We start from the raw sequence: 17,952 nt of genomic DNA, 5'->3' as shown, positions 1-17,952 counted from the left end.
CAGTGATTGAAAATTGTATTTTTCGCTAGAAGGCTATTACAGTATTATTTTTTCGTGTCCATATATTTGACTCTTCGAGCATAACTCTATAAGTCTATTGAAAGTTTATGCAGAGCCTATAGAAAGCAAATTATTGCTGGAGCTGTGCCATTCTGCCATTGGTTTAATGAAATGTCTTTTTTTTTACTAGGCTAGTCGCTAGTGCATTACAACTTATCGTAATTCATTTCAGCACTATTCAGTAAATATGACTGAGAAAGAAGTAGATATGGCAACTGAGTTATTGCAATTCTTGGAATTGAATGAACGTGTCAACTCAATTTCATACGCAAAAACCAAAAATTTGGAACATCAAAAAATTGTCGGTTTAATAAAAAGCTTACAAGTTCATGAAGGCGTGATAGACGCCTCACAGAAAACAGACAAAAATTGGGTTCTCTCAACCGAGGGTAAAAAGCTCGAATCAAGTGGAAGTTATGAGTTTAATATTTTCAAAAGAGTTCCAGCAGATGGTATTGCGCAATCTGAACTGGTGAAAGATAAAAATGATAAAATTGGCTTCAGCAAGGCGATGTCTAATAGATGGATCAAAGTGGACAAATCGGGTGGCGCACCGAAGATTTTTGTCGCTGATGGCGTAAACCCAACTGATATTGTTAGAGATAATTTATCAAGAATAAAACAAGGATCTCCCATTCCTGACAAAGATAGGGCGGAGTTGAAAAAACGTAAATTAGTGGAGGAAGTTACTATAAAGAGTTTTGATGTTACGAAAGGTGAAAAGTTCACAACGAAAATTGAGAAGGCAGCAACGGATCTCACAGCTCAAATGATACAAGATGGCTCATGGAAAACAACAACTTTTAAAGATTACAACTACTCTGCGATGGGTATCAAACCTTCAGCAGGACACTTGCATCCCCTTTTGAAAGTACGATCTGTTTATCGACAAATATTTCTTGAAATGGGGTTCACAGAAATGCCAACGAATAATTATGTAGAAAGCTCATTCTGGAATTTTGACGCCTTGTTCCAACCTCAGCAACATCCAGCTAGAGACGCTCATGACACTTTTTTCATTTCCGACCCTGCGGAGTGTGACACTTTTCCAGCTGACTATGCAGAAAAAGTTAAAAGAGTTCACTCAGAAGGTGGTTTCGGTTCGCAAGGGTATTGTTACGACTGGAAGTACTCGGAAGCGAAGAAAAATTTACTTCGTACTCACACTACAGCTGTGAGCGCCAGGATGCTGTATAAACTTGCTAAAGAAGGATTTAAACCCAGTAAATACTTCTCAATAGATAGAGTGTTTCGAAACGAATCTTTGGATGCAACTCATCTCGCCGAGTTCCACCAAGTGGAAGGTGTAGTTGCAGATTACAGCGTAACTCTTGGAGATCTTATGGGAGTGCTACAAGCGTTCTTTCATAAACTTGGTATTACAAAGTTACGTTTCAAGCCAGCTTACAACCCATACACTGAACCATCAATGGAAATATTCAGCTACCACGAAGGACTCAAAAAATGGGTAGAAGTTGGAAATTCTGGAATTTTCCGACCCGAAATGTTATTACCAATGGGCCTTCCGGAAGATGTTAATGTTATCGCATGGGGTTTGTCATTAGAACGTCCGACAATGATAAAATATGGTATAGATAATATCAGGGATTTGGTCGGCCATAAAATCAATTTACAAATGGTACAAGATAACCCTGTCTGTAGAATGGACTTTTGATTAAATAAACAGCTTTGTGCAATTAACTATATCATGGTATAAGACTACATCACGAGACTGAACGAATATAGGAACCTTGTTTGATAAAAGATCGTTGGAGCCTGGGATTCAGATTGCTGCTTTGCCACCATTCTACAACTTTATTAGGTGTTGCTTTTCAGGAATAGCACCCGACCTTTTTAATTTTTTTCTTCTTCTACAATGTTGTATTTCTGTTCCCATATGTTATTGTCTCTATGTTTGAAAATCATATGCCAATGTTAAAGTTTTTAAATGCTATTTAAATAGTCAACGGCTTTCATATGAATATTATTCGACTAGGTATTACGTCAGACCAAGTAAATATATAAGCTTAATTTTGGCTTACCAATTTGTCTGATGTAAACAATTATTTGAAATGCAACAAAATTCACCACTCAATAAGCAAATAGCAGACGTACGGATTTTGTGTAGATCTGATTTTGTGCATTCTATATATAAACATCTTTCAACCAAGCAAAATAAAAACAATTCCCAATTTTTCAAATCCTGAACCTCTTTGCAGCAGACAATAAAGTTATACAAATGATCATATTATGTGTATTTAAACCTGCTGCAATCATTTATTTATGAAAAAGTTTGAAACTTTGTAGAAGTCTTACTCATTGTTGTGGTGAACTAAAATAAATGTTATCAAATCTAGAACTTTGTTTTATCTTGAAGCTACATACAGTTATTTGGTCAGGATGAACCAATGCTTTGGCGTTATTGAATAGAAGAAGAATAAACAGCTGTTCACTTTACCACTGATTTCCCTATTGCCCCCCTAAAATTGAGATGGTCTTCTTAACTTACATATTCAAAGTGGCGTATATATGCCGGTGCAAATGCTCCAGTCAAATACATGTTTTATCACCAACAAAATATACACCACCCCCTCAATGTGGAAATATCCCCTAAAACCAGGGGCGGTCGCCCCCCCAATAATTTCGCAAAAAAATGTAATACATGTTGTTTCCGCCTTACAAAATTATCATTTCCGAAAAGTGCGATAGTCAAGCGCAATTAAACGGTAATAGTTACCGATATTATAAATGTTTTCTTACAATAATTTGGACCAGATCGCCTTCCGAGCACCTCACAATTTTGTGAAACATGCGCGCCCGCATGGGTAATACTCCGTCTTCAAACGCACCGCCGATCACACGCCACGGTTTTACACAACTAATTCATTTTTGTACAATTTAACATGATTTTCTCATTGTCAAAATCTTTCAATAGTGTTATTGTTGGCACTTGCGAGAGAAGTGAAAGTGGCAAACTGTGTTTCATTACAACAATTAATTATTATCGCTAAAAAATTAACTAGATCTAAAGTTGTTATAAACAATTTTCACCGCTGGACGTATCTTTTCACGTTATGGATTTCGTGCAAGGCCCAGCATAATTTGCGGGCAAAGATCAAAGCATTTACTATGTCGAAAAGTTGAAAAGTGGCAATATAAAATACTAAAAATAAAACTGTAAACAATATAAGTTTTGTTGAGGCCCGCGACAGTCTAAAAACGCTTTTCTAGGCATCGAAAATGTGCCTACGGCACAAGTTATGTTTGCTTGACCTTTAAAAACATTTCGTCACTAAAATCGAAACACGGGCAATTGTGAGCGGGATTTGCCTTTTTATCCCTTACTTTTAAATTGACGTCGAAAATTTTCTTGTTAACATTAAACAAAGCTGAGGACGCGACTTTTCCCCGGTTTGTGATGATATATAAGATAATTAAAGTATATTCGATCACTTTTTGTATTTATTTATGTATTTTTATTGTACTGAAATAACTTTTACTACGTGAGAATTGACAGAAACTTTACGGATTTTTCGAAAGGTTTTATCTTCGAAAATAATCGGAGTGACAACATTGCGATTGAGCGGAGCCAGTGTGACAAGTATGGTGGCCCATCGTTGTCACGCGTAAAATTGAAAATAAAAATAAAAAATAAAATAAAAAACCGATAATAAAAATTTTTTTGTAAAAAAACATAAAAATAATTAAAAAAAAAATTAAAAAAAAAATTAAAATTAAAACAAAATAAATAAATAGAAACGAAAAAAAAAAAAAAAAATTAAAAAAAAAAAAAATTAAAAAAAAAATTGAATAAAAAGAAAATAAAAAGGTTGACAACGATGGTCCGCCTCGTGGCCCATCGTTGTCACGCGTTTTTATTTTTAGAAAATTTGCTTCTGCTTGGGACCAACGTTGTCAGGCATAATCCTACGCGCACAAATGTGTTCCCTGGGTTTCAAACTCACTACTGATTTTCTTGAGCAATATTCAATATGAAAATGTTCTATAAATTCTCCATGCTACAAGTTCAACAAGAAGTAATATATTTATAATAATGATAAGAGAATATAGAATTGAATACGAAAATTCGGAAAATTTGTTTTTACGTGTATAAGGTAATTTAATTGGAGAATGCTGCTTAACTACTCAGTTGTCTGGACACTCGCGATGCCGGTACCGTACCGTCTTACCAAATACCGGTAGTCGGTTATAGTCGCTTTGCGTCTGACCGTACCGGTAGCCATACAATCACTCATCATCTCCCATTCTTTCACGAGTGATTGCATGGGTACCGGTACGGTCAGACGATACCGTACCGGCATCGCACGAGTGTCTGAGCAGTTAAGCAGCATTTTCCGATTAAATTACATTCTACACGTAAAAACAAATTTTCGTATCCAATTCTATATTCTCTTATCCTTATTATAAATATATTGCTTGTGGTTGAACTTGTAGCATGGAGAATTTGTAGAACATTTTCATGTTGAATTTATTGGATATTGGTCATGAAAATCAGTAGTGAGTTAGAAACCCAGGAAACACATTTGTGCGTGTAGGATTAAGTCTGAAAACGTTGGTCCCAAGCAGCATCAAATTTTCTAAAAATAAAAACGCGTGACAACGATGGGCCACGAGGCGGACCATCGTTGTCAACCTTTTTATTTTCTTTTTATCCAATTTTTTTTTCAAATTTTTTTTTTTTTTTTCAATTTTTTTTTTTAATTTTAATTTTTTTTTTAATTTTTTTGTTTGTTTTATTTTTCAATTTTTTTTTTTAATTTAAATTTTTTTTTATTTTTTTTTTTTAATTATTTTCATGTTTTTTCACAACTATTTTTTTATTTTCGCTTTTTTATTTTATTTTTTCATTTTTTTTTTAAATTTTACACGTGACAACGATGGGCCACCATAGACAAGTACATCTCAAATTTATCGAATGCGCAAAATAGCAAAAATACGGATCAAAACAATATATAAACGGGCAGTTTACCACACATTTTTATGTCCGCGGATTGCCGTCGTGTTTTAGAGTGGCTCTTGTTTTGTCGACTCAACCGCAGTTTAAGTTGAAGACAATTAAATTAATAAATCAAGACATTTTGAATATGCCCGTATCGGTCTTCGATTGATTACTTTGCACAAGTGAAAAATCAGTTTTCGTTGATAAAGTCGGCTCTTTTAACAAGTGGCGTAATCGCGGCGACCATTCCGCGTGGATTTCGAGGCGGTGAATTTGTATTTTTGATTTACTAGTATAGTTTATAATTATTTTCATTGTATGAATTAAAATTGTACTATATGGGATTTTATATCAGATATCGAGATTTTTGTAACGGCGATAACGAGTTCGGAAGATTGCAAAAATACGTATTAAAATTAAATACATCAGGCAGCTTATCTCATATTTTTATGTACACATATCGCCGTGGTACTTTAGTTTAGTAATATTTTTATTTTGACGTAAGAAGTCGCAACCGCGAGTTACGTTGCACACAAATAAATTAATATATAAGGACATTTTAGAATCTCGTGGCTGTCATGAATTGACAGAAAAATCATTATACGCTCAAATAGGCGGCTCTTTTAACGAGCGCGTAATCGCGGTGCTTGTTGCAGACGGCAATGGGAAGTTCCGACTTTGACCCCGCCTTTTTTTTTAAATCCTGGCTGCGCGCCTGAACTTGTGCCTGTTTATTTTCGTATTAAATTATAAATAAAAACCCTGCAAGTCATTGCGTGAATCCTGAATGTTATTTCGAGTTCAAATGATGATTTAATAAATCGGCAATAATGGCAATTCTACTAGTCAAATGATAACTCCTTGGTAAAATTTAGGAAAAAAATTCGCACAATAGCTTGTTACCTTGTTTTGCATTTCTAATTTTACGAAACGGCGTTAGTGCGCTTTATGCAGAACTAGGAATTGAAACAATAACCTAATACGACTCCTCAAATTTGTTATTTTCTGTTTGTTAGCAAGAGCCGTGGGCTAATTCTCGCGGAATTCAAGAAATTGGTTCAGTGACGCGCAAGTTCCGTGTCCGAGCAAAGCAGCCTAGGTAATCGATATATGAGTAGCAAAATGACATGCTAATACTTAGAGAATGACATCGACAGGTTATTGTTACGTGACGATACACGGCGCGGTGTTTTTCGGTAGGCAATCCAAGTTCGCCCCCCCCCCCCAAATTATGGAAAGTGTCCGCCCCTGCCTAAAACTTAAAAGCATGCTGATTGTTGACCTTAACTAACCATTGGGTTCTATGCATTGTTTATCAGGGGTCATGATATTATCCCAGCTATGTACAGAAACATAATTTTTCCAGTGTGAAAAATGGTCGCTCAATGTCCAACTAGTGAGAATATTATTTTTATGGTAGCAAAGTGTCACACATTGTCACCGCAGCTTGAAAAATAGCTCTATCAGTAATGAGAATTTCACTTGCACAAGCCAAACGCCATCGTACCCTATGTTTTAAAATTTTAAATCATTGAGCTACTTTTAGATCTCTGTATCGGTATTAACAATTGATTATGAAACCCTGGCCAATTCAATATTAAGCACCCTGCTATGAATCGAATAATGTACACATTGTCACTCGGTGAAAACGCGGCGTAAACTTCACATTTTCTGGCCCTACTGTATTATAGGTTGCATACCCCTGGCTTAGATGACTATAGAGAGAAACTAAGGACCATGCATGATTGATCATTTATTAAAACAACATAGGGAAACCAAAATCAAGTTTTACTTTCCCACGAAGTCAAGCAGGTAACCCTTGCTTTTGTGTCAATATCTAACACACAAGGAGGGGATTTCAGGACACTCGTGCTTTCATCCGTTAACTTTTGTTCGTCCACAGACCAGATTTTGACATGGCCATCACTGGACGCTGATGCTAGCCATATTATAGAATTATCAGTGTCGCTGTCAATCAAAAACTTTGGCGGAGTAATTCTGTGAAGACCTTTCACTCTTGACGTATGTGCTTCTATTTTTGTGACACTCTCGCCATTTTTTGTCTGATAAATGTGAATTTCGTTTCCTTCCCCCGTTACAGCTATGAGTTTATTTGAAATGAATTCGGCAGCTAAAATGGCTTTTTTCCATTCAATTTCGGCAATACAATTCGCGGATTCTAATTCATAAATTTGGAGACAATTTTTAGACGTGATCAGATAATGTTCACCCCCTGGGCTGAATTTTACGATTTCTGGTGAAAATTTTTTCATATTCTTAACATAAACTGGCCTCCCTGATATCATGTTCCAAGTGCGTAGTGTGCCATCTTTAGGGGACGCAGAAAGGGCCAATTTACCAGATGGGTGTACTGCAAATGATGTGACTGGCCCTTTGTGTCCTCGAAGACATTTCGCTTTGTCCCATTTCGCCGATACTCTCCACACATTTATTGTTCCATCATCACTCGTACTCATTAGAAATTTCTTATCTGGGAATGTAAGATAGTTGACGGTTCCTTCGTGGCCCTGAAATTTAGAAAAAGAGGTGTTTAACATTTATTCAAATTCAGTTTAACATTTCGAGATATAATTTATCATACATTAAATAAATTATATCTGTCCATACAATGCACTTCAAACAAGAAGAAGAAGACATGTTAACAGATTAAATCAGCACTGGTATACAAAAGAATTCTTTCACTTCTCGCTCATAGTTCACTTCATATGCAAACTTTTTTTTTATTTAAATATAGGTTTTCACGGAGGAATTTTGAAGAGAAAACAAGGTTGCTTAATGATACATCTGACGATTGCCTTCACCTTTAATTCGATATGGGATAAGCTAACAGTTTCGGATATTTATTCTCATCGTGCAACAAACCTCATATATATGAACAAAAGTTAAATAAATTCATCAAAAAAATGTACAATGGGCCGCGAAAAGACTATCAAAGTCAGTGATACAAAGTGAAACATTTTGGCATATCGACGTACGGTTTTATTATGGTAAGAGTAGTAATGTAACTCCTACCCAAATGCATCATCATCAAATACTCGACCCTTACACACACTAAGCCACTGCATATGAGATAAATATCAAACTCATAGATCCAGCTCAAACTAATCACCTGTATCGATCCAACTTCTTTATCATCCGTCATATCAAACAAAAATATTGCTTCGTCCGAAGATCCAGAAGCCAAATATGAAGACCCACATGCCACAGTCTTGATACAACCACTATGAGAATGATCAGTGAAAAGCAATTCTGATTTCAAAACATCTTTTTCCTTATCTTTGGTAACAGAGTAACCCAAGAGCATTTGCTCATAACATCCTACAATTATTTTAAGCATTTTTAATTTACCTGGTCATGGAGCCAGTTTTATACCAAATCTGCAATAACAGGCACAGAGAGAAAAGAAGTTTAAATTACAGTTAAGTGGTGAACTGCAAATTTGAAAAAAAAAAGATAGAACAAAAAAAGCAGTGGAACATTGAAAAAGAAAGTGATTATCATTATATAGAACAGCACGCGTAAATTAGCATTTGAAATTCTGTCTGCATTAATAAATACAAAAACATGAATGAAAAAGGTAGCAAGATGAATCCAGGATGATTTGAAATTGAGCTAGTTATTTGTTTACAGTTTCCCTTAGATGAACTTTGTGTAAAATGAAGAATAAAATGAAACATTGAAAGAAATTTAATGATTATTTTCATTACTTGAGCCTTGCATTACAGCAATACTGGAAAAACAGCAAATCTGTGGAAATTTAAAAGTTGAAGAGTTGGAATATTAATACCATTCAATACATTTAAGTAAGATTATCCCAAATTTAATTCAACTTTGATAAAGAACCCAATCGGAAGTGATTTTCATATATAGAATAGCACTCTTAAATTAACATTTGAACTTCTATCTGCATTAATAAATAGAATTACAAAAACATGAAAAAAAATGTAGCAAGACTCAACCAGACTGATTGGAAATTGCGCTACAGTTTATTGCCTACAGCAGTGGTTATCAAACCACGGGGTGCCTGCCACGTGGGGGAGGGGGGGGGGGGCTAGACAATTTTTTGATGGGTGTCGAGCTAATTAAAAATGAAAATATTTGTTAGATTTTACCCGCCTTATTCAGGATATTCACATTCCTTTATTTTGGATATTTCTATCCATTCACATATTTTCAATGTGTTTTTTGTATAAAACATACTTTCGCTTTACTATCTGTTTTTTGTAGCATATTGTTAGCTAGTTATTTTTGAGGTAGGGCGCAAGACTTGACTAATTTTAAAAAGGGGCCGCCGTTTGAAAACCATTGCCTACAGTTTCACATGGATGAACTTTGTGTGGAATAAAATATTAGTGAAAGAAAACTAACATGATTAATTATCTATTACATAGAAAGCAAAACTCGAAGCTGCATAGAATAGCAACACAGAAAAATAATTAGTCTGTGGAAATTTTTATGCTAAACTTGGCTTTAAGAGTGTTATTGATTACCTTAGCAAAACCACATCGTCACGAAACATGGAAAACAATTTTGAATGTCAGCTTAAATGGCAGTATTTTTTTGCAAAATTTTCAAATGCCTTTTTTTTTTAATTTCATCATTTGAACTTTCTTACCTGGAACCCTTGGTACTAAATTGCTTATAACCCTGGCACAAAAAATCTAAGTTGGTCTATACTTGATGTAAAAAAAGCGTAAGCTGGGCATTATTAACAATATAATAACAAAATAATATGCTGCTAGAGTAAAGAAGCTCCAGGTACGAAAAGAAAACTAACATGATTGATTATCCATTATTATAGAAAGCAAAACTCGAAGCTGTGTAGAATAGCAACACAGAAAAATAATTAGTCTGTGGAAAAAGAGTTATTGATTATCTTAGCAAAACCACTTCGTCACAATGTGGCCAATTCTCATGCAAATTGCAACTTGGGAAAGAATTTGTATCTATTAATACTACTTGGCAAAAATTCAAAACATGGAAAACAATTTTGAATGTCAGCTTAAATAGCAGTATTTTTTGCAAAATTTTCAAATGCCTTTTTTTTTTTAAATTTCATCATTTGAACTTTCTTACCTGGAACCCTTGGTACTAAATTGCTTATAACCCTGGCACAAAAGATCTAAGTTGGTCTATACTTGATGTAAAAAAAGCGTAAGCTGGGAATTATTAACAATATAATAACAAAATAATATGCTGCTAGAGTAAAGAAGCTCCAGGTACGAAAAGAAAACTAACATGATTAATTATCCATTAAATATAGAAAAGCAAAACTCGAAGCTGTGTGGAATAGCAACACAGAAAAATAATTAGTCTGTGGAAATTTTTATGCTAAACTAGGCTTTAAAAGAGTTATTGATTATCTTAGCAAAACCACTTCGTCCCAATGTGGCCAATTCTCATGCAAATTGCAACTTGGGAAAGAATTTGTATCCATTAATACTACTTGGCCAAAATTCAAAACATGGACAACAATTTTGAATGTCAGCTTAAATAGCAGTATTTTTTGCAAAATTTTCAAATGCCTTTTTTTTTTTAAATTTCATCATTTGAACTTTCTTACCTGGAACCCTTGGTACTAAATTGCTTATAACCCTGGCACAAAAGATCTAAGTTGGTCTATACTTGATGTAAAAAAAGCGTAAGCTGGGCATTATTAACAATATAATAACAAAATAATATGCTGCTAGAGTAAAGAAGCTCCAGGTACGAAAATGAAAAAATAATGGTACCGAAATAAAGCAGTAAACGGAAAAAGCTGGCATAAACTTTGCAAAAAAACATAAATTGAAATAGTGAATACTCTTGGATAACAAAAACATTTGAGCAATAGAACAGGTATGTATGGGTAAACTATCATGAGCTGTTTTTCAATTATCCATATAATATGAATCAGTGATACAGGGTGGGCTAACAGAGGGTAACAGTCTAACAAGAATTACGTATTTAATTATCAACTTAATTACTAACTGTCCCCTATTTGCCAACACCATGTTTGCCAAATCATGATAAACCACGGCGTGAAAAATTCCAGTATTCCATTTCCTTTCTTCATAATTTAATTACAGTGATTTTAAACCAAATTAACAGGGTAAAATAGAATAAAGGTTTTCCATTCCTGAGCAATACAAAGAAATCGGAAAAAAAGCACACAGAAAACAAAATAAGTGAAAGTGCTGTATGGTGTACGCTTGCGAATCTTCATCCTTTGTGTATTTGGTTTATCACAGCGTGAGTGAAATCTGTGGTTGTGGCATATCCACCGAGATCAGCGGTTCGCGCTTTTCCTTTGTTGACAACATCTGCGACAGCGTTGGAAACTTGTTTTGCATAGTTTCCGAGATGTAAGTGCTCAAGTAGATTTGCAGATGACAAAAGCATTGCAGTTGGGTTAGCAATATTACGACCAACAGCTTGGGCAAAAGGATGTCTTGCACCTGTTTCAAAAACTGCACATTTTTGACTGTAACTTTCACCTGGGACAACCCCTGCCCCGCCCACCAAACCAGCAGCCAAATTATCAATAATATTACCATAAAGGTTAGGCATAACCATAACATCAAATTGGTTAGGATTTGACACGAGCTGCATACATGTATTATCAACAATCATCGCTTCAAAAGTAATTTTGGGATATAATTTCGAGACTTCACGACAGGATTCCAGAAACATTCCATCGCCTAATTTCATAATATTTGCTTTATGTACTGCGGTTACCTTTTTCCGGTCGTGTTTTGTTGCGTAATCGAAAGCAAATCTTGCAATACGTTTTGATTTTTCTCGTGTAATTATTTTCATCGATTCAATGACTCCTGGGACACTTTCATGTTCAAGAGCGCTGTACTCTCCCTCGGTTTGCTCACGAATAATCACTAGATCCATATTGTTATGCCGGGTCTTGTAACCTTCGAAACTCTTCGCTCGAACCACATTTGCATACAAATCAAGACGCTGGCGAAGAATGAATTTCGTTGACGCCAGTTCTCCACCCATGGCACTCAATCTAGAAGAAATATCGCCTAATAAAGCGACTCCATTTCTCAAAACAGATTTTGTAACCTGCTGTATTGTATCTTCAGAAGCTCGGTCCATAATTTCACTCACCCAAAACTCCTCAAATTCTACCGGAATTGCAGCTGCTTTAAAAACTTCCTTTACTGCGATCATTAATTCTGGTCCAATACCGTCCCCAGGTACCATAGTAACTTTAACTTTTCCCTCATGATGACGCTGAAGATTATTGCTTCCATGAATACAACGGGCTATGCTCGGAGTTGCACAAAATCGCTGGGTATGTCTTGCAAGATTTCCAAGTGATGCTGCCATGATTTCCAAATTAAATAAGATATAAATCAAATTATGATACTGTAAATATAAATTTCATAATTGTTAAAAAGATTTTATAGACATGAAATTCTTGCATATTTCAAGAACGAAACATGTTATAATAAGGCGTCCACACATTCGCTACGAACAAGGCAATATACAGACAGTCACTGATGTTTCAATATGTCAAAAGCTACTTTTTTTATAGGTGCTGGAATCTATATGGTTCAGCGTTGCCTACGATTTTATTACACCCTGTGTGACGTGAAAAAGGCAGTAGGCTATTAGATTTTCTTTGATATATGTCTATAGTTTATAACAATTCATAATGCAAGGATGCTGTAGCAGGAATATAAATACCATTCTATGCAATTCAAGAGTCCTGCTGCACACTAACACAAATGTATTTCTGTAACGTTTCGTCTGAACAAAATCAGACTTCCTCAGACAAGCAGTTTACAACAACCTTGTTAAATACATTTGTGTTAGTGTGCAGCAGCCAGCAGGACTTTTGAATTGCATAGTCTAGAAGTTTGTTTAAAATTTTTTCGACACCCAGCCCTGATTCCAGGTAGGGTAAGGAAATAAATCATCACACACACAATTGTTCCCAATGTATGGACTTACATACCGGTAATTCTTGTTCATCAAAATTGCATTGCAGAAGCTAACAAGAGTAGAAGAAAAATACAAAATTGCAACAATACTCGTATTGAAGCAGTAAAAAATCAACCATTTTGGTTATGAGAAGCTAATGCACTACTACGATTATTTTATGCTACTTTTAGGTACGGTAAGTACAAAAACTTAATCATACACTACAAAAAATAGTCAATCTTAACATAATGAAGTTCATAACAAAAATCACACTCAAGTAACAACGTCACACAAAGTAAAACACGATTATATATTTATCCAGGGGGAGGGAAAGCCGATAAGATGGCGGCTTAATCATATGGCGAACCACGGCTTTTCATTCAGCTACCAGTCCAAGTCGGGTATCAGGACCTGGAAGACGGGCATAACTTAATGAAAAAGTTGAAAACGTACAAGTACGTGCCCGTCTACCAAAAACAGTCAAAAGAACACAATAAAATAAAGACACGATGTAAAATCAGGCAATACGTTTTGAATCAATTTTAAGATATAGGTATTAGCCATTTTTTTCCAGATGCAAGGACCTAATTGGTGCACTTATTTTACATTGAGTGATCTTGCTCCGTCGAGCATTAAACATTGCCCAGTGGTCCAAGCTGACGAATCAGATGCCAAAAACAACACAGCACTGGCTACTTCATCCACTGTTCCATTTCTACCAATAGGATGAAGTGAGGAAATCTTTTCAAAAGTTGCGTCATCGGGAATCCCACCAGGTACAGTTCGAAGGAGAGCTGTTGGTACTATAGACGGATTCACAGAATTGACTCGAACACCTTTAGGAGCGTACTCAAGAGCAATCGTTTTCGTGAATTGGTCCAAAGCAGATTTTGTCAACCCATAAAACAAGGCTTGAGGAAACTGCATTGTACTGCTAACGCTAGAGATATTTACGATGTTTCCTTTAGATATTACTAAATGAGGAATTAATAATTGTGTCAAATAGACGACGGCTTTAACATTGATGTTTAATTGCCAATCCAGATCTTCTAACTTGGAATTTTCCAGATTTCCAAATTGTATAACACCGGCATTGTTGACTAAAACGTCAAGTTTCCCATATTTTTCGATAGTTTTTTCCGCAACGTTTTTAATTTCTTCTAATTTTCCCAAATCTGCCAATGTCATCAAAACATCTTTTGCTCCTTTATTTTTACATTCCGTCGCAACTTTTTCCAAATTCACCTTATTTCTTCCTGTCAATGCCAACAATGCACCACGCTCTGCAAATTGAAGAGCGATAGCTTTTCCAAATCCACTAGAAGCACCAGTTACCAAAACTACTTTATTTTGAAAACTATCAGACATTATTCCTTAATGCTAAAATTTACAATTTTACACTAAACTCTAGAAGTAAGATATAATCATAAAATATTACACAATTATTGAATATAATACTGACGCTTCATACTAGTATTACAACTAAAATACAGAACCAATAGATTTTTGAACCCCAAAGTTTAAGTAATCTGGAATGCTTTGCAAAAAAGTTATGGTTTCCCTGTAAAATGATTCAAATGATTTATGTTCTGTTTTTGTTGAGTCAAGTTCGTAACCTAAAAAATACCAAACAGAAGGAGTCAAAAGACATTGACAAAAATAAAAATATTTGAACGAAAAAAAATTCATGATTTCAAGTACTGGTAGGTTTTCTTGCAAAACAATTGATAAATTTACTCGAAAACTCAAGACTATCGTTGGAGGGTGGTTAAATTCAAGCAAGGTGTAATTTAAATTTGTCGAGACAATCCATGAATGGTTCAGGAAAACAGTGCCGATAAAACAAAGACTTAACCTTATTCAAAAAGACAATCTGTTGTTCAGTTACATTCTAACCGGAGTCTGGTATGTTTGTATTGATACTGAGGTCAGAATCGGATTTGTATTTTCCAACTTTCCAGAGTCATGAGTCGAAATTTTGAATTATCCTGAGTCAAAGTAGGAGTTATAATTTCAGATTTTTTATTGCCAAAATCCCAAAAATCAAAGTCACAATTGCCAATCGCAAGTGCAAGATTATTAAGTGAACAGAGTGTTTTTAACAAATAGTCAAAGAAGCTTCGCATCCGAGTCGACTTTTAAATGACCAGAAATTCGTTTAAAATTTTTTCGACACCCTGCCATGATTCCAAGTAGGGTAGGAGAATAGTTTATCATTCATTGTCCCCAATGCATGGACTTAAACATTTCTTGTTGAACACTATTGCATGCAAAAGTGAACAAAAGCAGAAGAAAATACAAAATTGCAAAATTACTCGTATAAAAGCAGTAAAAAAAAGGTAATCGTCTTGGCTGTGGAATTCTGGTAAGTGCATTTACTACTATGAATATTTATTGCTAGTTGAGATAGGTATAAAAACTTGATCATACATTACAAAAGAAAATCAAAATTAATATAATGCGGTTGAAATTATGAAAAAGTCACATTTAAAAGTAACGGTTACACAAAATGAAACTTAGGATGGGAATTATATATTATTCCAGGGGGAAAAGAAAGTCGATAAGACGGCTCAATCATATGGCGAACCACGGCCTCTCATCCAGTCACCAGTCAATGTCTGGCGTGGGATTAGTTGGCAAGGTATTTGTTTCAAATGCATGGACTTGATTGGTGCACTTATTTTACATTGAGTGATCTTGCTCCGTCGAGCATTAAACATTGCCCAGTGGTCCAAGCTGACGAATCAGATGCCAAAAACAACACAGCACTTGCTACTTCATCCACTGTTCCATTTCTACCAATAGGATGGACCGAGGAAACCTTTTCATAAGTTGCGTCATCGGGAATTCCGCCAGGTACAGTTCGAAGGAGAGCTGTTGGGACTACAGAAGGATTCACAGAATTGACTCGAACACCTTTAGGAGCGTACTCAAGAGCAATCGTTTTCGTGAATTGGTCCAAAGCAGATTTTGTCAACCCATAAAACAAGGCTTGAGGAAACTGCATTGTACTGCTAACGCTAGAGATATTTACGATGTTTCCTTTAGATATTACTAAATGAGGAATTAATAATTGTGTCAAATAAACGACGGCTTTAACATTGATGTTTAATTGCCAATCCAGATCTTCTAATTTGGAATTTTCCAGATTTCCAAATTGTACAACACCGGCATTGTTGACTAAAACGTCAAGTTTTCCATATTTTTCGATAGTTTTTTCCGCAACATTTTTAATTTCTTCTAATTTTCCAAAATCTGCCAATATCATCAAAACATCTTTCGCTCCTTTATTTTTACATTCTGTCGCAACTTTTTCCAAATTCACCTTATTCCTCCCTGTCAATGCCAACAATGCACCATGCTCTGCAAATTGAAGAGCGATAGCTTTTCCGAATCCACTCGAAGCACCAGTTACCAAAACTACTTTATTTTGAAAACAATTTGACATCTTGTGAGGTCTGTTTAATCCAGTTTATACCTGAATCTGCAAAATGGATAGGATAGGATTTAGCTATGTATTCAGGGGAAGTGAAAAGCAGACAAGACGGCTTTATCATATGGAGACCACGAACTCTCGTCCAGTTACCAGTTCATTACCAGGGTTACTTGTTTTAGATGCATGGACTTGACGGTGGAGGAAACCGTAACCGATCAGAGGTTACACGAACTATCCTGCATCGGCGAGGAGGTCAGCAATCCTCTCGCACACACCTATCAGGCTATCCCTGCATGGGATTCGAACCTGCGAAACCGCGTAGGGTAATTAGACAAGCGGTGGCGAGCATATTTCTAACTCTTAGCACGATGCGCCACACCATAAAGATGTAAAAGGGCAAATTTTTTTAACGTCTGGTTTGATCAATTTCTGTGGGGACCATCAATTATTAACTTTCATGGTACATAGTATATATTGATATGATGCGCAGCTAGGTAACATATTACACTAGGTACTAATGTACTATGTCTAGCTAGTACCGGTAAGTACGCAAAGTACGGTTTACAAAAAGTTATGGTGCTGCGTTTATTTCACATCACATTTTTGTTTGGGTTATTTGAGTAGTTACAATAAGGCTAATATAAATGCTGCAATATGTCCATTGGTATACAGGCATGAATGAATTTTAGGAAACGCATTTGAGTGGCTTCAAAATTGCCTTCGAACTCATCTGTAAAATAGGGCAGGATTTACATATTCATCCCAGGGGACAGGAAAGCCGATAAGACGCCTTTTCCATATGGCAAACCACGGCCCCTCGTCCGGTTATCATTCTATGTCGGATACCGGTACCCTAGTGCCCTATGGTATTAGTTAGTTATTTTTTTTTTAGAAGCCTGGACTTGATGATGGAGGAAGCCGTAACCGACCACAGGTAATCAGAGGTACGGCGTATTACCAAAGTTACCCCAGGCCACACTCGCTCAGCCCACACTCAGCCTGACATCAAGGGGTTAACCAACTATTTTACCACTTTATAAACGTTAATTCATAAAATCTTGGTGGCTATGACAATATAGAGACCATATGTGATATACACACCGCAAATGCAATACCAAGCACGGCCCAGTTAACCCTAGTATGGCCCGTCGAAAACGAGTGTGGGCTAGTGTCACACGAGTGTGGGCTGGCATCCTACGAATGTGGGCTAGCGTCACACGAGTGTGGGCTGGCGTTCTGACAGTGTTATACGGTAAGTAAAGGCATCCTAAGCGCTCACAGATTACTAAATTACATCTATCCACGTTTACCTCAGCACCAGATCCTTTCAGAGTCCGGAAATTGTTAGCACAAAATGGCCACAAATGCCGGGAAAATGAATCAAAATCAACTGAACAATAATATCTCTAACCAGTGTTACCAGATATGACGGTAAACAAGCCTGAAATTGACCGTCGAATCTCAAAAATAAGAAAAATGTAGTTACTGAGTTATGAATAAACCATACAGCCATAATTGATTTGCCGTGCTTGGTATTGCATTTGCGCTGTGT

General features: G+C 35.9%; 3 protein-coding genes and 2 pseudogenes across 3 annotated transcripts; 1 reads left to right on the top strand and 4 right to left on the bottom strand.

Annotated features, from left to right (window-relative positions):
- Positions 1 to 170: 170 nt before the first annotated feature.
- LOC120348417 (phenylalanine--tRNA ligase alpha subunit-like) lies at positions 171 to 2,419 on the top strand. Its single transcript, XM_039418531.2, has one exon. The coding sequence runs from the start codon at positions 248 to 250 to the stop codon at positions 1,733 to 1,735; it is 1,488 nt and encodes a 495-aa protein (XP_039274465.2). The 5' UTR covers positions 171 to 247; the 3' UTR covers positions 1,736 to 2,419.
- A 4,341-nt stretch (positions 2,420 to 6,760) lies between these two features.
- Positions 6,761 to 8,423, bottom strand: LOC120325463 (p21-activated protein kinase-interacting protein 1-like). Its single transcript, XM_039391575.2, has 2 exons — positions 8,151 to 8,423; positions 6,761 to 7,548 (listed from the first exon to the last, which is right to left on the bottom strand). Exons 1-2 carry the CDS (start codon positions 8,376 to 8,378, stop codon positions 6,802 to 6,804), a joined length of 975 nt encoding a protein of 324 aa, XP_039247509.2. The 5' UTR covers positions 8,379 to 8,423; the 3' UTR covers positions 6,761 to 6,801.
- A 1,170-nt stretch (positions 8,424 to 9,593) lies between these two features.
- On the bottom strand, positions 9,594 to 12,424 carry LOC120325462 (isocitrate dehydrogenase [NAD] subunit beta, mitochondrial-like). Its single transcript, XM_039391574.2, has one exon. It carries the CDS (start codon positions 12,365 to 12,367, stop codon positions 11,243 to 11,245), a length of 1,125 nt encoding a protein of 374 aa, XP_039247508.1. The 5' UTR covers positions 12,368 to 12,424; the 3' UTR covers positions 9,594 to 11,242.
- Positions 12,407 to 14,344, bottom strand: LOC120338463 (3-oxoacyl-[acyl-carrier-protein] reductase FabG pseudogene; annotated as a pseudogene).
- A 26-nt stretch (positions 14,345 to 14,370) lies between these two features.
- On the bottom strand, positions 14,371 to 16,679 carry LOC120325467 (3-oxoacyl-[acyl-carrier-protein] reductase FabG pseudogene; annotated as a pseudogene).
- Between the last annotated feature and the right edge of the window lie 1,273 nt (positions 16,680 to 17,952).

The sequence above is a fragment of the Styela clava genome, chromosome 1 (assembly GCF_964204865.1).
Source record: "Styela clava chromosome 1, kaStyClav1.hap1.2, whole genome shotgun sequence".
NCBI lineage: Eukaryota > Metazoa > Chordata > Ascidiacea > Stolidobranchia > Styelidae > Styela > Styela clava.
Note: the sequence above shows the minus strand (reverse complement) of the source record. Positions and strands in the feature narration are given on the sequence as shown.